Source organism: Pungitius pungitius, chromosome 5 (assembly GCF_949316345.1).
Source record: "Pungitius pungitius chromosome 5, fPunPun2.1, whole genome shotgun sequence".
Taxonomy (NCBI): domain Eukaryota; kingdom Metazoa; phylum Chordata; class Actinopteri; order Perciformes; family Gasterosteidae; genus Pungitius; species Pungitius pungitius.
Genome location: NC_084904.1, coordinates 14951895 through 14977121, shown reverse-complemented (window position 1 = coordinate 14977121; position 25227 = coordinate 14951895). Strand labels below are relative to the sequence as shown.

Here is a 25227-nt window from a genome sequence, read left to right as displayed (position 1 = left end):
AGGGGGCATTTTTTTCCTCTTTTATCCGGGACCACGGCAGAGGGTCAGAGGGACTCGTATCGATTGGGAGGAAGTCGATGTTCATCTGACCAATCACATCGAGAGAAGTCCAGAAGGACGCAGTCCGCAGAGAGGACTCTCCCTGTTAGCATCCACTCTGTTTGTAGCTACGTTAGCTCTGTCATTAAGGCAGTTGGCCGGTCTTCGCAACGCCTGCTGCACGCTCAAAATTCAGAGGTCTGTCACGTTTACTACAAAACAGACGAGTAAAGCAGCAAGTGATATACGTAACATTTCGGGTGAACGATATCAGTGGAGATGTATAATAAGCTGCATTGGACACTGAGGACCTACCTGGCAGCCAGCCTATCAACTGACAGCTGTCACCGCACCTAGCTGCTTAGCTAACTAGCTAGGTGAGCTAACTGCTAACAAGTGTTTTTTCGGGCTTGTTGCCTGGCTAAATTAGACGCCGGAGCCGCTCTCGGTTCAGAGCGTGCACGCCGTGACTTGCGCTTGGACGTTAAATCTTAGTATTTTTCAAACAAGTACAGACTCTGCCTGCTGTTGAAACCATGAGTTAGCTAAGGCGCGTCGGACCGCAGTGTGTGGAATATTTTGAGGTCCAGCTAGTTAGCGAGCATTTAGCCTGACGCTAGCCGACGGCATTCATTCAATTATTGGAACAACTGCTAAACCCTCAACACGAGCACCTCAGCCAAAGAACGACCGGGGACTTGTTATATCCAAACCCAATTATTGTTCCGACACTCGCACATTCTTGGACTCGACCGTGCTTTGGTTAACATCGTGGAGGAGAAATGAAGAAATTTTTCGATTCTCGTCGGGAGTTGGTGAGTTCGGGGCCTGGCTCCGGAGTAGGTGGAGGAGGCGCTGGTTCCGGCGGCGGCGGCAGCTTCATCGGACGGGTCTTCACCATTGGACGGTATCAAGTGACCGTCGAGGAAATCATCGCCGAAGGTAAACTATGTGGCTTTCTGTTGAGTGGATTAAAGCATGTGACTAAAACGTGTTGTGTATACACAGGTCGACCTGTGCCTTGTTGTGAGGATCGAGAGTCTAGGATCGTTAGTCAAGTAAATAGGTGGCCCTGCTTTTCTTGGTCTATGGCCTAGCTAGAGTGCCAACGTACCCCCCACACACACCTTAACTGATGGAGATGGTGGTGGACATGCTTTTGGTACAAGGCTGTACAGTCCATGCACCAACTGTCACCACCTGAGGCAGCTCTTTTGATGTGCATTAACTTGCTCCAATCCTGAGCTTATTTCTGTCTGTGTACTGTCACTAAAGTTTCTTCTGTAATTCTTTTGTAATATAGGGTGTGTGTGTGTGTGTGTACAGTTGTTCAGATGTCTTCTCTTTGCAATTACTGCACTCTTTTCCTGACAACTGGGAGAATAATTTCATAACTGGATTTTCTACTGTGTCGTGCTGTGCTGAGTCATCAGTATCGAGATTTACAGAGGGAGTGACAAGTCATAAATGTAGTTTTCCATAGTTTTGATGAACAACTTCTTGCTTCTCATAATGAGGGCAAGGTTATCAGGATGTTCCACATAAAATCTGACCTCCTGACACGGTGGTGTTTTCATAACACATTTCTTTGGGCCTATGTTAATGCAACCTTGCAGGTTGCTTAGCTGTTGGTGATTCTACATCATTGAATTAAAGGCTGGGACACGCTTTGTTGGCAAATAGTCTTTCTCTGAACACGTTTAAACAGGTTTCTTAATAAGGCTAAAAGGTTTCCAGTGGTCATTTGTCTTTGTAATGAGATCCCACCGCCGTGCTCTGTTAGCGAAGAGGTTTTGTTACTAAATAATAGATGAAAGGAGACTGATTAATTCATCAAAACTATAGACTTGCCCCATCTGGTTGGCCACACCGCGGCTTATGAAGGGTTTAGACAGCTAGTCCTAGCCTGCACTGAGGTGTCGGTGGAAACCTTTCTTGGAATTTGTTGCGTGAGTGTGAGGAAGTTTTCTAATCAGCTTTGTAATGAAAGCTGTGTCCTTATCGCAGACATTTATTTGAGGGCGACACCATTCAGAACAGTGTTTTGACTCATTAACAGTATCCATCACACACAAAGTTAATATTTCCCCCAGAATGATGTCTCTTCTGCTAGCCATGTGATTCCCCTCAGTCACATGGTTTGGGGTTTTAGTTGGCTGCTTAATAATGAATGTATGTATATATATAATTTATCTATTATATTTTATTCTGCATCTACTCCCATTGTTGTCATTATGGAATGATGGTTGCCTTTAGCTGAAACGCCTTTCATACTATACACTATACTTTTCACACTATGCAGACCTACGCAGGCCGAGGGACACACCAGCTATTAGCTTGACACAAAAAAGTTAGTTTGAAGTCATGTCGTTATTGCAGTTTTATATTTTAGACATTTGGGCTGTGGGCAACTCATCGTCTGAAGTTTTTCAAAGACAAATCTTTTTGTCTTTACTATCAAAATGTGTGGTCTCTATATATAATCATTTCTTTTAGCATTATCCCTATTCTAGTGATGTAACATATATCTCCCCGTTGCTGCTATCGAACTACACAATATTGAATTCAGTTGGCCATTCCCTCATTTGTGAACCCAAATGCACCAATTTTTCTGCTAAATCCTTCTTTAAATAAGGGCTTCTAGTCAATGCTAATTTTGACAAGGATGTGTAGTAGTCTAAAGCCTAAATGGTATTTAAATTTCATTACAAACTGATGAAAAAAAACTGCAAATGAATAGTAGTTCTAGCATTCTCACAGCAGTGCCTAAAGGTGTATATTCTTTTTTTGTATGGACACCTTTGAGTGGTATAATCCTGAAAGTCAGTTACGTCAAGAAAGTGGCCAGCCTATTTGTAGCTGTGCTTACAATTATTTACGCTCTCTGCCTACTGAGATTGTAGACCACTGCTAAACATGTTGTTTAAAAAAAGATGCTAATCCTTCTAATTTCTTACAGTCCGTCATCTCAGATTAGACTGCGCGAGACAGCGGGGGTTCAACCGGCTGAACTCTGACACACGCAGCACAAAGCAGTTACATGGAGTTTTCGCTCAGCTTAGTGATGAAGGCTGGACAAGTCAGCGCAGTGCATAGCTTCAAAACAATCTGAACACAAGAGTGACTGCTTTTACAATGAACCCTGCTACACGCTGTCAACATAACATTTAGAGAGGGATTAAATGCAAGCCGAGGCCTAATCATATCTATGATCTACAAAGTCCTCACATCTAGAAGTCAGTGAAGACAAAGTTCTTTGTATGAATTGTCTCATACTTTGAATTGGCTTGGTGTTTTTATTCATTTCTGGTTTAGGAAATGTGCTTTATTCAGCTGTGCAAATGCACCACTGCAACCAAAGGTAGGATGACAAATTATCTTGCTTCCTGTATTCTGAGAAGTGCTTTGCTGTCAGAGACTGAAATTGACATCACTTGTTCAGGAGTATTTCTTGGTTACAGTGGTAGGAAACAACAGAACATCTGACAGTGACTGTAGGTGAAATTAACCAATTTTCATTCAAAAACAATTACGAAATTCATGGCCCCCAACTTTAATAAGCAATACATCAGGATGTATTTTACTAATTACTAATTCTAGATTACTGTTTATTTTATTTATTTTACTTGTGAAATGTGTGTATCATTTCTAGGAGGTTTTGCCATCGTGTTTTTGGTACGGACTCATCAAGGCGTACGTTGTGCGCTGAAAAGGATGTATGTCAACGATGAACATGATTTACAAGTCTGCCAACTTGAGATCCAGATAATGGTGAGTCCAACGGTCCAGAAACTGACTGCTGATTGCGGAAAGTACATTAGACACCTTATTTTCTTTCAGGTGGACATGTAAGAGTAGATTATGTTATTGGTTGGTAACTTTAAGCTGCCTTGTAATTAACAGCATCAGAAAATGTAGTTGCACACAAAGAAATCCAGACTTGACATTGAAATGTTCTGATTTTCTAAGCCTCTTTGTCTGAATGTGGCTAATCAGGACTACTCCATGTCATTTAAGCACAAACACAATTTCAATCTGAGTGAAGGGTTGCTTAGTAATTCATGTTATCTATGCTCCCCTGCCTGTCCATTTCCTGAATGGATTTCTGGGCCGCATGACTGTTGCTGGATGGTTATTATCACACCACCCCGACCTGGCAGAGAATCAACTCTATACCACTAGAAATGGACTGAATAGTTACGTGTAGCTGTATTTTTTCCATTTACTCACCCCAAATGTTTTCCGTGTTTGTTTTACACAGAGGGACCTAGTGGGCCACAAAAACATAGTTGGTTTCCTGGACTCCAGTATCACTGCAGTTGGAGCTGGCGATGTGTGGGAAGTTCTAATCTTAATGGACTTCTGTCGAGGTAATTAGGCCCACCTCCCATGGCTGACTTTGTTGAATCCAAGGCACCATTGCCTTTTTCAGAGCATGGTGTTCTGTTCAAAGGCAACTATTCAATATCCAGTTGTTGTGGGGAATACGTATATTCTGTTTCAGGGAACACATGCCTGGTGCAAGTGGTGGTGCAATTTATAGAAAGTTACTATTAACATCCCTGCATAGTTGTTGAAGCCATCTTATGCTTTGATTGTAGAATGCTTGTAGCCTAAAATGATTGAGATTCAATCTTTTTTTATACAAGCACTGTTTTTTTTAACGTTTTTGTTTAAATCATAGCATGATGCAGTTGTACGTTGAGGTCTATTGGCTGTTTCACAGCTTTCCTTCAACAACCCTGATAAGATAAATATAAGCTTTTGTGTTCATTGTGGAAATAGATGTGATGTAGTCTTTGTTATTTCCAGCAATTTACAAATTAGGTGATAGCATTTCTCACAGATTCAAATTTACAAAAATAATTACAGAATGAGTTCACTTTGTTGTTTATTAAAGTTGTATGATGTAGCATTGACTCACTCTTTGTTGACTCATTTGTTTTCTGCAGGTGGGCAGGTGGTTAACCTAATGAACCAGCGGTTGCAGACAGGCTTCACTGAAGCCGAGGTGCTACAGATCTTTTGTGACACGTGTGAGGCAGTCGCTCGCCTCCACCAGGGCCAGACTCCAATAGTCCATCGAGATCTCAAGGCACGTCTGATTTTATTTCTCAACAAACTACTCCCTGCATACGGCTGGCTAATTGATGGCCATTCCTAATTATTTGGAAGTTAGTAATTGTGACATTCACTATGACTGCTGACAGGTCTTATCTTGTCTTCTCATGTAGGTGGAAAACATTCTTCTACACGACCGGGGACACTACGTACTCTGTGATTTTGGAAGTGCCACCAACTGCTTTCAAAACCCTCAGACGGAGGGGGTCGCAGTTGTGGAGGAGGAAATCAAAAAGTAAGTATTCTGGGGCCTTTTCCACCTTCAATCTTTTCTTTAAAAAAATTCAAGAGCTCAAAGGTCTGCTCTCAAAAACAGGTACACTACTCTGTCATACCGCGCTCCAGAAATGGTCAACCTCTACGCTGGAATGATTATCACAACAAAGGCTGATATTTGGGTGAGAAGGTGTTCATTACCTTCTTATATGATTATGTTGTTTGTGATTGTAACATGTGCATCAGCAAGAGCTAACACGATACACACAGACTCACATTTACATGAAAGGTGTTGATTCTCTCGTCTGTACAGGCCATGGGTTGTCTACTCTATAAACTGTGCTACTTCACGCTTCCTTTTGGGGAGAGCCAAGTGGCTATCTGTGATGGAAGTTTCACAATCCCAGACAACTCCCGCTACTCTCACGACATGCACTGTCTGATCCGTGAGTAACCTGGTTCCTCAGAATATACACTCTGCCCTACACTAGATATGTGTCCAAATATGTGTGTATTTTCATACGTTTGACCTCTAATGAATGGCTTTTGTTTGTTCATTTCTCAGGGTACATGCTGGAACCTGACCCAGAAAAGAGACCAGACATCTACCAACTATCCCACTTTGCCTTTAAACTGGCTCGACGAGAGTGTCCAGTCCCAAATGAACACGTAAGTCCCCAAGACAGGAGGAATGGCTGGAATTTGAGATTAGTCTGCTGTCTGGTTAGTGTTAAATAATATTAACTACTTGGTCGGCTTTTTTTCTTTTTTTTTACAAGTAATTGTTTTCTTTTAATGCTCATGTTCAGTAGTTTTTCTAAGGAAGAAATTAATAATATTGGAGTGAAGGTAACTTTAATTTTGCCAGCTGGCCTCGATTCTTTATTTATTTTTTCTAATGTATAAAATAGCTCAGCGATTGGTCTTCTGTGTCAACCTAATTTCTGACCTTGCCCTTTTTAAGGATTGTTAAAGTTGACAATAATGGTGCATTCCTGGAAGCTGGGAGTCATCTATACATCACTGTTAAGCTATTAAGCTCTTTGGTTTATTTATCACTGATCAAATAAAAAAGACAAGTTCTCTTTATTGTTGTAGAATTCACCTATTCCTGCAAAACTTCCTGAGCCTGTCAGAGTCAGTGACGCAGTGGCCAAAAAGAGTCAAACCAAAGCCAGGTGAGTGAAAGTAAAGCATTTGAGTTTTCATCGTTGTAAGAAACAACGTACATCTCTAGTTCATTTTCTCTTTTACTTCCACCAGGATCACAGACCCCGTTCCGACCTTGGAAACCTCTATTGCACCTCGCCAACGACCGAAGGCTGGCCAGGCGCAGCCCCAGCCGATATCGGGCATCCTTCCCATCCAGCCAGCTGTCACCCCACGAAAGAGACCCAATGCGGGTACGCCACAGGCAATAGGTATGAGTAGCTCTGTGATGCGTTCATGGAGACTGTTGTCTCGTAGTGAACTCAGCACAGTTAAATGCTCATGGGTTTGACTCTAAAGTAGGGCTGGGAGGTATACCGGTTCAACCGGTGTAGACATTTAATTTCCTTATGTTATGATTAGCCGCAACGACTGCTGTCGCGCTTTGGCAGGCAGAAAAATGTATTGTCTGAGGGTGCAGCGGTCGGAGCCACTTGTCTTACCTGTGTTGAGATTGATTGATGGTTATAACTTTATTACAACAATGAATAATCCGCAATCTTTAATAGAGTAAAACACCACAACACCACAGCTTGTGACACATTAACAATTTGTAACACTTGCACAAACACATAAACCCAAATTAGGGAAAGAATGAATCCTTTATTGATCCCCGTGGGGAATTATTCTCTGCATTTAACCCATTCCACACAGTGGGAGCAGTGTGCTGCCAGTAAAGGCGCCCAGGGTACAGTTGGGGTTTGGGTGTCTTGCTCAAGGACACTTTGACATGGGACATGGAGCAGCCGGGGTTCGAACAACCAACCGTGCGGTGCACCCGCTCTACTCCTTGCGCCGCTATTGCCCTAAAAAGACAGTTAGAAAGATACTGGTGCAACATGTGAATGGTTGACCATTAACCATTTTAATCAACTGAGAAAAAACAACATGCTGCACAGATTAGAGCAGGTTTCCTAAATCCTAAAAGAAGCACTCAGACCAACATCAATGACCTCAAGCACAAATAGTACACATTCTGCCACATCAGGAAGACTAAAATGCAACAGAGAGAATTTGTTTTTTGACCCTTGACGAAATGTGGCTCCTTCTTTAAAAAATGCTCTTAATGTGGTAAATGATGAGGTCTATGTTCTCCTCATTTTCCTCCTTTCTAGGTGTCGCCATCAATGTCCCAGCTGCAGCTGCTGTCCAAGCCGTTCAACCGGCTCCTGTTGCACAGGCTGCAGCGCCATCAGCTCAGACAGCCAACATGCAGCCGCAGGCCACACTGCAGCATCAGCAGCTCCTCATGAAGCAGCAGCAAGCCGCAGCCTTCTTGAGCCCACAGAGCAACCAGCAGGTAGGCATGGTGCTGAAATGTGAAGGGCAACACGTCTTATGATGTGTACACACCAAAAGACAAGCTTTCGCCCCGCTTTACTCGCATGAGTTTAGTAAAGCGGGTATTTTGTTTCATTCGCGTTTTTCCATAGAGACGGTTGTCGTTTTCCACTATACACCATGGAAATAAATAACCACTATTTGTGCTCTTTATTTGTTGTGAGAATTATGTAAACGTTGGTACTGCAAACGGTGTTGTGTTTGGGTTCATGACGTCAACCGTCACCGCACACAGCTTTCATTTCACAGACTCCTCCAAGAAGTGCGTCTGGGTGACCGCTGCTTCCAGCGCTGCTTCAGGCTGACCAGCAGCCGGTTTGATGACGTGTTTTGTTCGGCTCGTTGCCAGCGTCTCTCGGTTAGACATAAACTAACTTACAGGCGTTCAGTCTCAGCTGCCTGTGTGTCTCTGGTGAGCGGCAGTTTCATAAAGTGTATTCACACTGTGGGAGCAGGACGCTGATGATGACGAGCGGAGCATCTCAACTCTGATTGGCTTTTGCGACAGCGTTGGGCAAATTTTTAGCCCCAAAGTCAACTTGAGGCGAAAAAGCAATTTCCTTTTGCTTTTTAGCGTCAAACGATCCGCGTCATTCGCGCCGCCCGTTTAAAATTTGCCTCATTCGCGACCAGACGCGTCTGTGCATTGCCTACTCGTGAGAAACATTTGCTTCGCTTTTGGTGTGAACGCACCATTAGCCACATTGGTTGGTTGAACTCCTCACAGGAATGCTGAGGGAAAGACTATTTTGAGTTATTTTAGATGTCTTTTTTAGGTCAAGTACAGTAATCAGTAATCCCTGTTTCCAGTGTTGTCCCAGTTGAAGTACAAATATAATTTGATAAAGTAAGAAATGTAAAGATTCCCTTCTCAGCCTCTGTCTTTTGTTGCAATGTGATTCATGGTGTTTGTATACTGTCTCAGAAGTTAATAACAAATCCTGAAAAGTATTTGTTATTTTAAAGGCTGCTGCACATGAGCTGTAAGTCACGACAAGCGGGGGCCTTCCTCACTTTTTCGCTCTGTGGTATTCCTATGTAGCATCAACTGGTTCAGAGCCTCGTCCAGCAGCAGCAGCAAATACAAAAAGGGTCTCAGGCGGGTAGCGTGCTACAGTCCAAACATAGACCTGTTCCTCCAGTTATTGCCTTGCGCCAGCAGCATGTAGCCCCTGTCCATGAAACGGCAGCTTCTCATCTGACCCCCATCCCTGAGTCTGCGGTTGTCCCTGCGGCTGACCCAGAGGTCGTGGTAACATCCTATTCTTGTTTGCGTCTGCTGCTCTTTTGGGGCTCGCAGTTGATTTAGCAGCTTGTCTCTAACCAATCACACCAAAATTTAATTTGTTCTCTTCTGTGGCAGATTGAAGGAAACAATGAGTTAACAGAGAATATGTTGAATGCGACCGTAATTGGCATGTAGGCCTGCTTGCTCACAACGGCGCCTTAGAAAAATGTCATTGTGGAATTAAAATAAATTATAGGGCATGTGATAAACAAATCCTTTAGTGTTGCTTTAATATTTCTTTCAACTCTTATACTATCCTTCAGTTTCCTTCTGTTAATATTATCTATCAGGTGCACCCGTTTATGTACAAACTTTCTTTTTCCATAACAGGTTACACCTCTCTTTTTCTTGTGGGTTTTTGAGGAATTTCTAATCAATCTTTTCTTTCAGATTTTCCTTTCTGGTGGAGCTTGCTTGTTTATTGTGTGTTTGGGCATCTGCTTGTTTTACTTTGTACAGCAACAGATTTTCTTCCTGTTCCTCTCCTGTAAAGTTTCATCTAATTTGTTCTCCTCTGTATCTTTTTTGTCATCGCTGTAGAAGACTGGTCAAGTGATTCACAGAGTCGGGTCATTGACGCCTCCCTCGTCGCCAAAGATGGCCCCCAAAAGCGGTCACAGGCGCATACTGAGCGATGTCACGCACAGCGCCGTGTTTGGGGTTCCAGTCAGCAAGTCCACCCAGCTTCTCCAGGCCGCCGCAGCTGAGGCTAGCCTCAACAAGTCCAAGTGAGCAGATTTCACTCCCTCCAGTGATCTGAGGATGAACTGTGCTCTCATGGCACCGAGCCGAGAGGGGCGACAGGAAGCCCATTCATATGAATGAACCCCGAGGGGGGAATAATCAAGCCTTTTACCTCCCGGAGAATCCGGAGTAAGAAGAGTCACTCATTTTGGTCTTTAAATAACTCACTTGGTCTCATTTGCGTACATCAGAAGGCCAGTGTCCACAGACCTGACATCCACGATCAAACTTTACTGTGCACGCTTAACAGAGTTTGTGTTTCCACGTCTGTGCACTGCAGATCAGCCAGCACCACTCCATCTGGCTCCCCTTGCTCCTCACAGCAGAGTGTGTATCATCCGGGTGGGGCTGACGCCCTGTCAGCTCTTGCTGCACCCAACACTCAGCCAAGCTGGAACCCCTTTGGGGACGATAACTTCTCCAAACTGACAGCAGAGGAGCTCCTTAACAAAGACTTTGCCAAGCTAGCTGAGGGTAAGTGCAACGTCATCCTTGTACCCTCAACACTTGCGGCGTCGGCAGCTAGTTGTGTGGTCTAAATTTAATTGCACTTTTTGCTGTGTGCTTGTGCACACTGCAGCAGGAGAGAAGGCCACAGGTTCCACTGAAAATCTCATTCCAGGGCTCATTGCTTTTCCAGGTAAGTCTTTGCATCATTATCATATTATGATGATGTTCGCATACTTCTTCTCCTCAGAGGCTTTTCATTAATGTTGGTAGGGTTGGAATTCAACCACTTTCCTGGATTATGACCTCTTTTTATGTTTTGCTGTCTTGGCAAATGTCTAGAGTTGCCATAACAGCAAGCACATGTGTTGTCTATCCCGTAGTCCCAACTGCCGTCTTCTTTGTTTTACATGCTTTCAAATTCCCTCACTTTTTTTCTTCTCCATCTTTATTCACCGTATAATGTTAAGCTGAAAGCTCTGCAGACATCATCAAGGCAGGTTCAGCCCCGGACCCTCTAAATAGCCTCTCCCTCTCTGACACCACAGGTAAATTCCTAGTCACAGCACAGGCCGTGTGTTTAATCCCCTCAGGATCTCAGACTTGAATAAATATATTCTCATCGGGTTATGAGTCACCATTTCATTTACGGAAGTAGTTTCCTGGAAAACACCCTTCTCCGGGGTCAGTTTATGAGCTTTAGTTGTATGGTTTGTTTTTGTACACGGCCCTATCGTGTTGACCTAGCAGGCAGTCTCACAGTGGCTCCTTGTCAGCTGCCATGAATAGAGACCATAGCTACAGCTAGATCCCATCTCGTTTGCGGATCTGTGCTTTTGCTGTTGCCTGGTAACACCAAGGACAAATTCTCCTTTGTTAATTGGATTGCTTTACTGCCGGAGGAGCCTGCTCACCAGCACCACAAAGAACTAGAGGAAGTTGAGCTTGCTGTCTTGTTAAAATGATGACCCAGCCCGTTCATTCAATGGTAACAACGTGTGAACGTAGTCCAACAGTTTCATTTAACCATCACTGGAAAATGGGTTCTCAGATTAATTTTTCAAGTTTACAGCATGCAAGGTGGACACACATGTCCTCCTCTATAGTTTGTCTAAGTTTTAAAGGCATGACTAGTGGAGAAATATAGCATCTGTTGCATTATGTTTATTGTATTCTATTAAGATATTAGAAATATGTCTGATGCTATTTTAGCTATTATGTTAAATTATATTAGAAATACAATGCTATATTTATGATATTAGTTCTATGATATTATGTTCTATGATATTGGATATATAAAGTATAAAGCCATGTCTGCTATATTAGTTCTACTATATCATGTCATATCAGTGTTTTCTCTAGGTTCCCAACTTTAGGGGACGGACGTACCGGAGGGGGGGGCATGGGTGTTGGGGCGCGCTGGGGGATATAATGGTAGGGAAAACACTGTAGATGATATTATGTTATATAATATTAGAAATACTAAGTATGATGCCATGTTTGATATATTAGTTATCTGATGTTATGTTAAATGAAATTAGTCCTATATTATGCTATATGATATTAGTCCTATATTATGTTATATGATATTAGTCCTGTATTATGTTATATATTAGTCCTATATTATGCTATATGATATTAGTCCTATATTATCTTCTATGATATTAGAAATGTTAAGTATGATAATAACATTGGCATGGCATCACTGTAATATTGGCATGGCATTACTGAAACTAGAGAGGGGGACATATGTGTCGACCTTACATAATGTAAACTTGAAAAATTAAACCGAGATCCTATTTTCCAATGACGGCTGAATGAGCGTCCAATGACGCTGTTACCATTGATTCGTCAAACCAGCCGTGGTAGTTCATCCAAACACGGGCCAAATGACCGGGTCCAGAGTACATGCGCAAATACAGAAATCCCCTCATCTTCATCTGCGGCCTCGCATTAACCGAAGAAGGAAATGGATGAGATGCGCTGTCAATCCCAGGTGTTAGTGGGGTTGAAGGGGGGTGGGGTGGGGGGGTCTTTATCGCTGTGAAGCACGGGTGGACGGGAACCGGGGGTAGATGGATGAGGTGAGAGATGAAGGCATGAAATGACATATAATGTAATGAAGGAAGGTGTTGTTACTGGCATCCAGTCTCAGGCACGTTGATGTTGACGCCCTGGATGGTCTCCTTTTTCTTCTCTTCTCTCTATTTCTTTGACTCCTGCATATTGCGACTCCTTTTGTCCATCTTCGTCTGCTGGTCTTGCATCCGTCTCCAAAAAATGCCTCTCTTCTTTTTTTATTTTTAAGTTGAGGCAGATGTTCTCAAGGAGTGTTTTGTCGTCCTCTAAATCTTGGATCCTGGTGATGAGGATCTGATCTCCTTTGGCGATGGTATCCTCCATCTGTCGGATGGAGGGAAGACTCAGTGGTAGAGACCACCTCGATCTTGAGCAGTTTGTGTTCTGCTTCCAACTCGTGGTTTTTGGCCTGCTGCACGTGTAGCTCCTCAAGAAGAGAACCGATGGTGGAGAGTAACCCTGTTACTTTAGACGTGTGTGTGTGTGTGTGTCATACATTTTTGTAAACTGGAATAATCTTAATTAATGCTTGTTAACAAAATATTCTCACACATTGTTGGTTTCATATCTCTTAAGTCTATTTGCTCCTTTTGTTGGTCTACAAAGTCCTCCCTCGTTGCCATTTTCTCTCTTTCGCTAACTGTCCATTACGTCGCTTCATCTCTCTTCTGGCTGGCTCACAGAGAAGCTGATTGAGGGACTGAAGTCCCCTGAACCTTCTCTGCTGCTCCCCGACCTCATAACCCTGGCCAACCCCTTCAGTACTGCCGCAGAGAGCTCCATCAATGGTACTAGCGCCGTTATTTGTCCCCTGCCTCGTTCTAAAATCATATCTGCTCTGCATGCGCCTTCCTTGCCTTGCTTCTCTTTTTCACTCACATGATTGTGAAGTCACAAAGACCCACCAGAGAAAGGATTTGTCTTTTTTGTACCTTCTTATTTTCTCTTGCATTACTCTGTTGGATCAATCTAACCTACTGTCACTTCCACTTGTTGTCTCCATGTAGTGACTGCAGAGATGTGTGTGGATTCACTGATTCCTGGTTTGGGAGCGCCCCAGTCCCAGCGACTCTCAGGCCAGCCAGAGCTCATCTCTTCCAGCATGCCAGGTTAGTCCCCTGGAGCTCACAATAGCAAATCTTAACATAATTCTCTGCACCACCAATCAATTGTTTTGATTTGTATTGTGTTACAACTGCAGTAACTTTATTTTTAGGATTTGAAAGCCTTAACTAATTTGTCAATGACCGGCACTGCTGTGCCAGATCACGCTGACGTGGCTAAAACCCTGCAACAACAAATCAGTTTGGCCTGTCGCTCTTTTAAATAAGCTGCTTACTTTCGGGAGTGGAACAGTTGCATCACTGAGGTTTTCTAGGGTGTTAAGTGATCAATTTAATCATAATTTTTTTTATGTTAACGTGTTGCTCCTGCCCCGGACTGACTTCTCGGCTTATGATGTTATGCTTTCAGAGTTTAGACACTGCCTCACTTACAATATGCATTTTCCTCTAACTTTAGCTAACAACCCTATTTTTACTATGACCCCTTTTTCTCTTTTGACTTTGCTTCATCCTTGCTCAGACTCTCTCACTGGGGAGGACTCACTGCTCGGTTGCGACCTTCTGGCTCGTTCTTGTCCTCCTGGAAACCAGTCTGTTTCTGCTCTCCCTTCCTCCTCCTGCTCCTCTGCTCATCCTGGCTGCGGCTCTGCATCCTGTCTGGAGGAGCTGCTGCCTGGTCAGGGGGCTTCTGGTAAGATCTCTTTGCTGCACCCCTCCGTTAGCCTTGTGTCTGCCTGCTCCCTTCTAACAACAGGAGGACCCGTTCCAATGTGGTACAGAGATGGAATCGGGCACATGACAACTTCTCGCACCCATGACTCATTTGTAGAGGAGTGAAAAGCCACCTGAAATGCACAGCTTTTAGAAGCTGCATGTGCCCTGGCTCCATCTATTCTTAATTTACTTGCACTCTACTTTCTTTTTGCTCTTTCCTTTGGCTGAGTTAACTTCTTTTCCCCCTCCATTCTTCATTCCCTCTACCTTCACCGCAGACTCTGCTTTCCTCATGTCGTGTGGGGAGAAGGGCAATGATGACGAGTTTGACCCTATTCCTGTGCTCATCTCCAAAAACTCAAAGCAAGGTAAGGTTAACAAAATCCCGAGATGAGCACTCCAAACTGCAGAAGCCCAGGCTATGAGCCAGAAATAGACATCCCTCAGCCCCTAATTCAGTTCCACAACTCTCCCATGTGACTGCTGATATGAAGTCTTGTATGGATGTGCTATCACATGAAGGCTTTATATCCACATCAGTCTTCCTCCTTTTTGTTTCTAATGTTATACTGCCAGTGGTTCTCTGCCTTGCAGGTGTTTGGCTCTTTGTAGTTTATCTTGAAGGCCTCCTCGTGTTAGGCTGGCATTCCCTTACTCTCCCCCTGTAATGATGCAGCTGTATGAAGATTACCCCAGCTCACTCTATGCCTGTTTTTCTTTCTCCTTCTGCTCCATTTGCCCCCTCCATGCGTTTCTCTGCTCTGCCATAATTTTCCCTCCATCATCTCCTTGCTCTTGATTTCAACATTCAATCTCTGTTAACATTACTTATTCTTTTGCTTGTTTTTCACAATCTCTCTTGGCTCTCCTTCCATGTCCATCTCTGTCTCTCTTCCTCTCTCTCTCTTTTTCTGGCACGTTTCAGGTGGTCACTCTCGCAGCAACAGTGGCAGTTCAGAGTCCAGCCTCCCCAACTTGGCCCGATCCCTTCTGCTGGTGGATCAGCTCATCGACCTCTAGAGGGGGTGGGACAGGTCGACGGGGCAGTGTGCAATCCTAACTGAGGGATGGGAGGAGGGTAGGGGATAGAGTTGGGGAAGCTGAGGCACCTTATGAATTAGAACAGGAGTTAGCATAGATGATTGGTTCGGTGGAACCGCTCTCTTCATGTGGCCTGCAACTCCATCTCTAGTTGCCTGACAAGCTGGCTTCCTATATCTCGGCTGGCCGATGACATTCCCCCGCTGTAGTAACATCTTTTCATTAATGCCTGAGCATATCTATTGCTTCTCTCCCGGCTACACCATGGTCTTCCTCATGCTTTCCTCATATTCGCTTTAACATCCCTCATTGAGTGCACTGTGCCATGGTGATGACTGATCACAAGCACACGCTAAACTGCTTGATCACAGCTGCATTGTGCACACTGTACTTGTTTAAGGCTGAAGCTTATTTAAACAAGCCACCTTCGGGCATGCTCATTTGTGCCAGGGGTCTGACTGAAGAGCGAGGAGCCAGTAATGCTGGAGACATTTGGGAAGTCTTTACAGAGTCCTATGTTGTGGTTCACTGTTGGAGACTCTGAGGAGAATCTGTACCATATAGACCATACAATCCACTACTATTTATTGAAGCTAACATAGTACATGTATTCACAACTGCAACTTGAACAAATCCCTGAATGGGATGTTGAGCAGGGAATCTTACACCTTTTAATCTCTGTCTGAATCTGGGGTAGTCTGCATTAATAAGGCTGATAAATCAAGCTCTATTGCTATTATGGAAACCTTTTTAGGATTAAGTTAACAAAACTATAACACTTAAAACCAGTTTGTTCTTTTAATCATTACATTCCATATTTAGGAGTAAGGTCATAAACTGGCCATCATACACTTGACCCATTGTAAAGCCAAAACAAACTGGAATCAAATGATTTGACCTGCAGCCATACCAGAGCTAATTTATTTTATTATGTGTCACCCCGCTCTGGAGGTGAGTGAGAATGAGCAGACTTTCAGAAAGATACAGAGGTACAGTGTGGATTTTGTTGAGTTATTTGTGCTGACAAATGAGCTTTAAAGATCTCCCTCTCCAACAGACATTCCCTGTGTCTATCCACACCATCCTTACCACAGAGGCTGAGGTCATTTGGCCAATGTGTCGTTCATTTTAGCCAGAAGAGACTTAATCATTTATGTGTACATAAAATCACAGTTCATGTTTTCTCCTGTCGGCATTGGTAAAAGTGGACTTTTTTTGTGTAATATTTAAAGGCATTGTCTCACTTATAGTATGAATACATGTGACTGTTATTTAAGGAGCTTTAGAATGAATGTATGAACTGACGACGGTTATGAAATATGTAAAATTCACAAGGATATATAGATTAAAAGAAAATATTTGTATAAAGCTGTAGTTTGCAAAGATGTTGCCCCGCTCCTCTGTCCAAAGTCCCTCTGTGCTTTCTCTCTTTTTGTGTCACGCATTAAGTTAGTGGTTTTGCTTTATGAGTCATAATTTATACAAATGTGTTCATCTCATTTTAATATCTCTCTACAGCATTTCTGTACATAATACTACGTGTAAGTTATTACTGTGAGAAATTAATTCTAACGGACAGCTAATGACGGAAGTAACTTCCTGATATCTCTGTAGCACCTCTCACCTCTGATAACTGATTATTTGGGTTAAGAAAGGCGTGAATTGGAAAGAACACTTGTTCAAGTTGTTTTAGGTCTGATCGCTAAAACTGGCAAGTAAAATCCTTCATTTTGGCTTTTCTGTAGCCAAGTAAGGTCTATTGAATAAATCTCTGGTCAGGGCCCATTTCACCTTAGATATGTACATACAAATTACAAACATTTCTCTTGAAATGCCATCGCTGGCATACATGCTTGAGGTTTGGGTCCTAAAGAGTTTTCTCCTCCTGCTCCAGTAATGCATATTGTGAAGGTTAGTCTAATGTTAGATAGCAACAGTACTGTCAAGAATTGGCATGAGTTGATGCAACTATGATATACTTTTTTTTTTGTTTCTTTCCATTCCATGTTTTTTTTTAGTTGAGTCATTTGCATTTTTGTGGCTAATCTATGCAATCCTACAATAACGCTTCATGTTCTTATCAGACATCACAGTGCTGTATCCTGTAACGTTTTTGCCTTCGCCGTAGAGTTTAACTTGTGTTGCTGTGTTAAACGAATGTCCTCGTTGTGCTGGTTGGGCTCATATGGCGCCAGGTATTGAAATTACTTTGATTATATCAAAATGTTTGACATCCAGCTGTCAAAGCAGGAACATTGTGGAGTGTGGACTATTTTTATGAATTAAGGTTCAGAATGAGGAACGACGAATAAAACGCATTATTGTGAGTGTAAATTAAGTGTCCCGTTATTTGATATGTACTCTGAATAGAAAGTAGCAAGCTGGCTTTATTGACTGTGTGAAAATGGATTATTCTATTTTTTATTAATTGAGAGATTATTTTGCTTTTGGAAACCAAGTTTGGTTGTAATCTAACTCGATGGTACTCACTAGACCTAACTAACATTTCAGGATTTAACCATTGTTTGCAGCTCTTAGTAAAAGCACCATCATTTTTTTAATGGTTGCTCTGAGATTTAAAGGACTTTTCTAGTGTTTTCTAGGTTTTCTTTCCTATTCATCTATCTTGGCAACACCTCACATCACCGTTCAATGCTGTTGTGAATCTCGGCCAGAAGCTTTGTTAAAAGGTTTTTGGGTGTTAAAAGGTTTTTGGGTGTTAAAAGGTTTTTTGGGTTTCGCGAATTTAGTTTTCTTTGTTTGATTTGACCATAGATAAGAATGCAGGGCCTTCAAGCTGTATTTTAGGAATTGATGGTTGTTTGTCCGTGATTAGTCTCACTGTTATTTGTTCATCGAGTCATCAAAGCTGACCTGTGATCTGTAAATAATTATTTAGTTTGAGCTCTGGGTCAATTTACGTAGACAAGTGTCCAAAGATGTGAAACGGGCTGCAGACAGTTTAAAAAGACCGTAAAGTGATAAAGGAAATAACCAAAGGCCTCAAACAAAAACTCCCTTTTTTTAATGGCTGCGACTAACATCGGCCCAAGAGCTGCCCGTTAACCGCTGCTGTCGACCCTGCCGAGGTAAGACTGTCTGCTCATCTGTGCCAATCTGTCTGTCCCTAATTACCTCTGTGTTGCTGTGAAAGGTCTTTGTCCTTGTTTCCACAGACCTATTGACTCCCCCTGAGCTCCCTCTACCTCAGACACAATCAATTCGAACTAATGGCAAAGCCGCTGCTTCCACTAACACGAGGCACTATTTTTGGAAGGTTGAGGCTTCTGCAGCTGTGCTGACTCTAATTTGTGGAAACAAGGTTGTTCGATGTTGTAATGGTACAGTTGGCCAGTCTTGTCTGTCGGTTGTGACCTGTTCAGAGTAGAATGTGTCCGTATTTGTTGTAGTCTCGTGCCGGTTTCTCACTGTTGGGTCATTATTATTATTGACTCTTCAGCAGTTACAGGTGATCCATCGCTAGTGTAGTGTGTGCGTATTTTTATTGTGTGGTCGAGGAATTATCAGCTGGAACTCGGGTGGTAAAGTTTCCTCTGTGTTTTGACCCTGTGCTTTGTAAGATTTTGCTCACCTCTGATATGCATCTCCTTATCTGCTCTCTTATTCAGATGTTCAGAGGCAGAGTAATGGCTACTCTGCGCTCGGAGAGGGACAGGAGACCGAACCTCCACAGGCAGACTCTCAAGCAAACGAGGAATGTGTGCACTCCAGTGATGAAGATGATGGCAATTGTGAAGAGGAGGAGGAAGAACAAGCCTATAGGGAAGAGCAGCAGGATGAGGGCGCCATTGAGAGTCACGCAGCAGCACATGACTTCAGCGGCTCCCGACCTCTGCTGCTGGACTCGGAGGATGAAGAGGAGCAAGGACCGGACTTGGCCCTCCACTCTTCATCGCTGCACTGCAGCGCACGACCAACAGCACAACCATCCACTACCTTCCACCAGCCTACTCCGAGCACCTTTGCTCAGAACCACTCCCAACATGCACACGAGCCGGCCAAAGGGGCGTGCGTCGCTGCCGATGTCTTCTCAAAGGCCCCCTTTCGGAGTGTGCAAGATGAAGCGGCCGACGTGTTCGCCAACGCTCCGTTTCCACGCGCCCCGCACGCCGCTCCGCAGCCGTTTGATGTTTTTTCTCAGGCCCCCTTTGGAAAAAGGAAGGAGAATCTCGGAGGTCAACACTCGCATCCTCACGCCGCTGGAGTGCATTCCGTGAGCCCTGATCAAGGCGCGTTGGGAGAAGTTGCCCAACAACCTTTCCGCCCACAAGCTCTGGCCAAATATTCCCGACACTTTGAGGGACCTGTGCCCCAGCAGCCCCTGGCCGCTCATCGAGTAGCGGCTAACGTGAGCAGGCAAGCTGCTGGGGCGTCAGTCCCTGTAGAACATCTTCACTCATGGACCTCAGAAGTGAGCGCTGTCGATCCCTTCGTCTCTGCACCCTTTCACCTCAAGGCCCCACAAGAAAAGCCCTGAAACCACACTCCGAGGTCAGGGCAAAGGGCATCACTGAATTATGCAAACTGCATGCTGTCACCAACGCTGCAGCTGGACTGCAGGCCTGCATGGATTTCATTCTTGGCTGCAGTTATGGATAGTGCGAGGTCATCTTTACACTTGAAAGCTAAAATGCTCTGAGTAAAAAAAAAAAAAAACAACCAACATCAATCCCTGATTCCTATTTGCTCTTTATCTTATCACATCTTTTAGCATTCTCTTTAATCCTTTTGGTACGTATATCTACACAAAGACAAAATGGTGGTCAAGTGCTTAATTTGTTTTGTTGTTTACCTCAGATACTTTTTGTGTCAGCTGTAAGACACCATTCCTCGGGAGAGTTTGTAGATTGCAGCTTTTGCCGTGTGATTTTCTGAGTGTTTGAGCTTTACTGTGAAACTGTTCTGATGACGCCTCACTCCTTCATTGTGCGATCATAACTTCTCAGAAGCTTGGAAGAGGAATTTGTAATTACATGAAGCTAGACATTTGTAAACAACGTTACAATATTAAAGTCCTTTAACAAAGAATGACAGTGTGTTATGAGGCAGATGCTGAAAACCGATGCATTGACATTTTTATGGATAACATCTGTTGATATACCATGAAACGTTTCCTTTTGTCATGTATTGGTTTGTGGTCACTGTCCTTTTGGATGTAAATGGGATATTAGGGTTTTTTCCATGTAACGTACAAACTGTTTAAATGCCTAGAAAATGCATTATAGTAGTTCTCATGTTAGATAAATGTAAAACACCTGCTTTTCTTTGACTCTACTTTACAAGTTATCTCTGAAGCCTTACACCAGGACACTTCGCTCCTTCGACCACATCAGAATAGTTATTTTGCCTTTTGTGCCCTTCTTTGAAATTGCTGCATTTACTTCACTTATTGCACACCCATTCAACACCAAATACTTGTCTCCACTCTTGTACAATTTATTTTTGCTGTCTGCAGTATTCTAATGCACCCATACGTTCATTCAATTATAATGTATCTTCATCAGGTCTCTTTAAACTCCAAGTGTGTAATGACTGTGATTCACACTTAGGAACAACTTAAGTGAAAACCTTTTACCTGCAACTTAAAAAAGATGGTTTTCTCCAGTCACACAAATATTTACAACACTTATGCATTGCAGTTCCAGTCAGGGATTGTAATAGTATCTCGGGGACTGATCAATGCAAACATTTTTAATTCCATTACCATTGAATCATATTTAATTTTCTTTCTGCTCTGTAAAATCATGGAACACTCTGGTACCCACCTTGGCACACCTGGAAAACGGGAAAGCAACCTGTTTCTGCCAAAAGTTTATTTCATATTGTTATTCTGTTGCAATTTAAAATACTTTCTGCTTTCAACATGTACAATCATGTTTATGAATGCTCACTTTTCCCACCCACCTTGTTCACTTGAAGGTTGCACATAATCACTGACACAGTCAGTTCTCCAAGAATGTATTTCGATTGTAACCGCTGTATAATGTATTTCAATCAGTGTTGTTTAGGGAATCTTAGGACGATTCAACAACTGATGATACTGTTGGGGGGGGGAAAGCACTCAAAATACTTTTTATGCTGCAGGGCCTGCCTTTAAAAAAAACATGTAAGTCATTAAAAAACTATTAAATTTATCAAAGTTCTGCAATATGTCCAGTTCTTCATCTTTAAATCTATCAGTTTAAGCAAATATATGCAAGTCAATATGATGAAAATCGAAATTCAGTATTGTTTACATTGTATTTTATCTTTACTAACCACACACTTGGAATGCCTACATCGTAATGCAATTAATAATAATCAAAACCACATTTTACTATTTGGCTAGTAATCTATTGTGCTTTTACTTTGAAATATGTTTTGGCCATTTACAAAGTGAGTACCTCGATTTTATGAAATAAGCGTCTATAGCATAAATCGAATCCAAAAAATGTTGACATGATTCGAAAAGTAAAACGGGAACGAATATTTTCCTGGGGCGACAACAAACAGACACACACACACACACACCGGAAGTCAACCTACATTAAATGTGGAGAAGAAGAGAAAACGCCGTGCCGTGGATGGCATTTTGACAATAACGGCATTATTCGTGCGGTAAGAATAATTAATTACGGAACTGTATATATACATATATATATATATATATATATATATAATACATTTGTGCAGACTCAATAAAACTACGCACGTTACATATTTATCTCGTTTCTGTTGTGAAAATGACGCGCGTTTTAGTGCTAGCTAGTTAGCTAGCTAGCTTCTCACTTGTTTCGACTACACCACTGTTCACGTTATCTGAATGGATGCCTGCGTGTTCGCGTGATTTGAACAGGTAGCCCGCGCTGTGTTGCCCTGTTCCTGTGCACGATGGCTAACCAGAGAGTCCTCCCTCAAAGCAAAGAGTCTCTGCTACAGAACTACAACAAGAGACTAAAAGATGACATCAGGTCCATTCTGGACAACTTCACAGAAATCATCAAAACAGCGAAGGTACATTTGAGGCTGAACCCCTTCAGCTCATTTATCCGGCTCTCACCCCCACTTCCTATCCTTTCCCTTCTCTCAACGACTCCGTGTGCGTGATATTATGAAACGGTGTGCTCTCTCCAGATAGAGGAGGAGACGCAAGTGGCCCGAGCGACGCAAGCAGAGCAGGACCATTACGAGATGCACGTCCGAGCGGCCAACATCGTGAGTATGGCCCCAAGCACAACTACTTCTTTTCTTTTCTTTACTTAGGTAGGCAATCACACACACATACAATCCCTCACAGCAAATATTTGACACAGACATCACTGGGGGTGTGGGGGGGTCTGGTTTGTGGATGAATGTGAAAATGCATGATTCATTTCTGGCCTTGATTTCCCTAATTCTGATTTGTTGGTCCAGGTACGAGCTGGTGAGTCCCTGATGAAGCTGGTGTCCGATCTGAAGCAGTTCCTGATTCTGAACGACTTTCCCTCGGTCAATGATGCCATCAGCCTCCAGAACCAGCAGCTCCGGTCACTGCAGGAGGAGTGCGACAAGAAACTCACCTCGCTCCGTGACGAGATCGCCATCGACCTGTATGAGCTAGAGGAAGAATATTACTCCTCCAGGTACAAGTAGGCTCATACTTGCTCCCATCCCACCGCCCCTCTCTTGTGCAATGCCCCACATCATGTACTGTCTCACATTCAACATTCCCTCCTAAACTCAAGGAAGGGTTTACTTCTTCCTGCATCTAAACTGGACATTTTTTGGCTTGAATTTATTAATTTGACATATCCAGACAGTATTTATCAACTCGGATCATTGCTGGGCTTAATTGCTATGGAGAGCATCTCACGAAGTGACTTTATTGATTAGTAAGTGCCTTGACTTTTTTCTGTTCTAAGTTGAGATGACTTTGAATATTAACTGTCTACATTTATTCAGCTATTGAACAATCACATATCGAAATGTACTTTTGAGATTTCTATGCAGCCAAAGGGCTTTGAATGGTGCTCAGATATTTCATAATTTAGAGAAGAAAGTTAGGGCATTGATCTACTGCCAAGTTTATTTATAAATACCAAAGACTTTCGCTTGGTCTACACAGCATCCAAGAGGCTTTAGAGATGTGTTGACAATGGTCAGGCACCCTGAAGCAGGTTAGTGAAATGTAGCTATCGATTCCTTTTCATGTAGTCTATTTACTACTAAAGATGTTTTGATTTAAGTTACAGCCAGAGTTGATCAAAATTAAAGCAAATGGTATTGAAAAACTAGATTACAAAACAAACTGTGGTATAGAATCTCCTTTAGACAAATCAAACATTGAAAAAACTAAAACTTTACCAGGATATAGTATATATTTAATGGATGTATCATTCTTTAAAAATAATAACTTGTATGTAATCCTAAATGTAAAGGGGGTTACCTGTATGGTAGTTTTTAAGGATAGACTATCAATGAATACTTGGTTTAGACTGTAAAATTTGACAACTCTTGCGGTTATTTATTTGAAGTCAAAAAAGCGAAAAGCCTGGAAAGGAGATGTTTAAAAAATGATTCTGTCTTTAAAAGCAGAAGGGACTTGAGCTGTAATCATGCAGGCGACATCGATCCCATGTGTGATTGCACTTTTATATCACTTTGTCCCAGCTGTTCAGTTAGAACCCGAATGATTAAGAAATAAAGCAGACAAAACACTGTAGTAGTGTGTCTTGTTTTCTGTGAGAAAGTATTGAAGTGTCTCTCAGTCCTGTTTGGAGCATGCTGGGTGTGGGCCTTCCTTCCTCACTGCACTACACCCTGCTTCCCCCTTCCATCAGCAACTAACCACATTTTTCACTGAACTTAAACTCAAGCGGTAATAGGTGAAAGCTCTAACTACAGTATCTAATCAATCAACCTAATCGATACACAGCCATTTTGGGTATTGATCCAGTTTCCGTTGCTTCTGCATAACCTCCACGCTTCTATCCTCTGTGTGCCTTTCATGTGGATGAATGTGCTTATTCTGACCTGCCGCTCTCGTTTGCTCCTCTCTTTCTGTGCTGCGCTGGTTCTTTGCCTCCTACTGGTTTCCGCTCTGCAAAGCTACAGTCAGTGGGACAGCACTGATCTGCCCCTGTACGAGGCGTACCGCCGGCAAGACGGCTGGGCCTCGCCGGGCAGCAGCTGCAGCTCTACGCCGGGCGACCGAGAGGACGCGCAGGGAGCACCTTCACAGGAGACCAACGGCCAACAACACCTCAACGGACACGGGACATCTTCTATAGAGAAACCGTGAGGAGAAAAGAGGACTGAAGAATTTGGGTGGTTTGGCAACTTTAGTTTCTGTTACACCTTGTGAATTAGTTTCGGATTGTCTGCCACTGTAAAGGACTAAATAGTAGACTTTGGCGTTTAAAATCTCTTGCATAAACGGGTTTTTTCGCAAGAGTACAGAAACTACTAAACACAAAATACATGGGGGAAAATTAATTAGAATAATGACCTGTGTAACACAGATGTAACATTTCCCCCCTTTATAAATCTGCATTTTGAAGTTAAGCAAAAAGTGCAGATTACATTTTTTGTTAACATTTGCAGCAGTTAAATTAAGTGTACAGTTTTGTATTGAGTTAGACTTTGAATAAATGTGTTACATTCATGTTGAAATGTTTTATATCTACTTTTTATCTTGCTTTTAAACCGTTTACATTAAAGAACAACTTGTTATATTGTAGTTTTACAAAAAGTTTATTTTTTGAAAGACTACAAAACACAATTATACTGCTAAAAGCACATTTTAACAATTCAGAGAACAAACAATCCACTCAACTATCAGAAAATCCTGAGCAATTTTGTTGAATTGTCCTTAAAATTGACATCACAAAGCCAATGTTTAATTAATCACATCAAGTTGTACAATATTTACAAAGTACTAGGCTT

General features: G+C 42.6%; 2 protein-coding genes across 11 annotated transcripts; both read left to right on the top strand.

Moving 5' to 3' along the window:
* LOC119224546 (AP2-associated protein kinase 1-like) lies at positions 1 to 19983 on the top strand. 8 transcript variants are annotated; one of them, XM_037481602.2, is made up of 21 exons: positions 1 to 981; positions 3692 to 3810; positions 4301 to 4409; positions 4992 to 5134; positions 5274 to 5395; positions 5477 to 5558; positions 5690 to 5822; positions 5942 to 6045; positions 6475 to 6554; positions 6640 to 6779; positions 7701 to 7885; positions 8969 to 9172; positions 9755 to 9942; positions 10239 to 10432; positions 10539 to 10598; positions 10876 to 10953; positions 13168 to 13272; positions 13492 to 13593; positions 14069 to 14239; positions 14541 to 14630; positions 18933 to 19983. In XM_037481602.2, the coding sequence occupies exons 1-21, from the start codon at positions 822 to 824 to the stop codon at positions 19799 to 19801; spliced, it is 3438 nt and encodes a 1145-aa protein (XP_037337499.2). In that variant the 5' UTR covers positions 1 to 821; the 3' UTR covers positions 19802 to 19983. The 8 variants fall into 8 exon arrangements, with proteins under 8 accessions (XP_037337499.2, XP_062418380.1, XP_037337506.2 ...); XM_062562396.1 differs by having other exon boundaries at positions 5 to 981; positions 6640 to 6797; XM_037481609.2 differs by having other exon boundaries at positions 6 to 981; positions 6640 to 6797; positions 15188 to 19062.
* Positions 19984 to 21789: 1806 nt separating this feature from the next.
* Positions 21790 to 25014, top strand: med22 (mediator complex subunit 22). Of its 3 annotated transcripts, none has more exons than XM_037481717.2 (5): positions 21790 to 21921; positions 22160 to 22317; positions 22438 to 22518; positions 22717 to 22925; positions 24397 to 25014. In XM_037481717.2, the coding sequence occupies exons 2-5, from the start codon at positions 22195 to 22197 to the stop codon at positions 24581 to 24583; spliced, it is 600 nt and encodes a 199-aa protein (XP_037337614.1). In that variant the 5' UTR covers positions 21790 to 21921; positions 22160 to 22194; the 3' UTR covers positions 24584 to 25014. The 3 variants fall into 3 exon arrangements, with proteins under 3 accessions (XP_037337614.1, XP_037337613.1, XP_037337615.1); XM_037481716.2 differs by having other exon boundaries at positions 24391 to 25014; XM_037481718.2 differs by lacking the exon at positions 24397 to 25014 and having other exon boundaries at positions 22717 to 24004.
* The last annotated feature ends 213 nt before the right edge of the window (positions 25015 to 25227 follow it).

Excerpts from the sequence above, each read along its gene's own strand:
- LOC119224546 (XM_062562396.1), top strand. The coding sequence starts at position 822 with ATGAAGAAATTTTTCGATTCTCGTCGGGAGTTGGTGAGTTCGGGGCCT. Across the intron at positions 6,555-6,639 it reads AAGAGTCAAACCAAAGCCAG|GATCACAGACCCCGTTCCGA; the intron begins GTGAGTGAAAGT and ends TACTTCCACCAG. Across the intron at positions 13,273-13,491 it reads CGCAGAGAGCTCCATCAATG|TGACTGCAGAGATGTGTGTG; the intron begins GTACTAGCGCCG and ends GTCTCCATGTAG.
- med22 (XM_037481716.2), top strand. The coding sequence starts at position 22,195 with ATGGCTAACCAGAGAGTCCTCCCTCAAAGCAAAGAGTCTCTGCTACAG. Across the intron at positions 22,318-22,437 it reads AAATCATCAAAACAGCGAAG|ATAGAGGAGGAGACGCAAGT; the intron begins GTACATTTGAGG and ends TGCTCTCTCCAG. Across the intron at positions 22,519-22,716 it reads ACGTCCGAGCGGCCAACATC|GTACGAGCTGGTGAGTCCCT; the intron begins GTGAGTATGGCC and ends TTGTTGGTCCAG.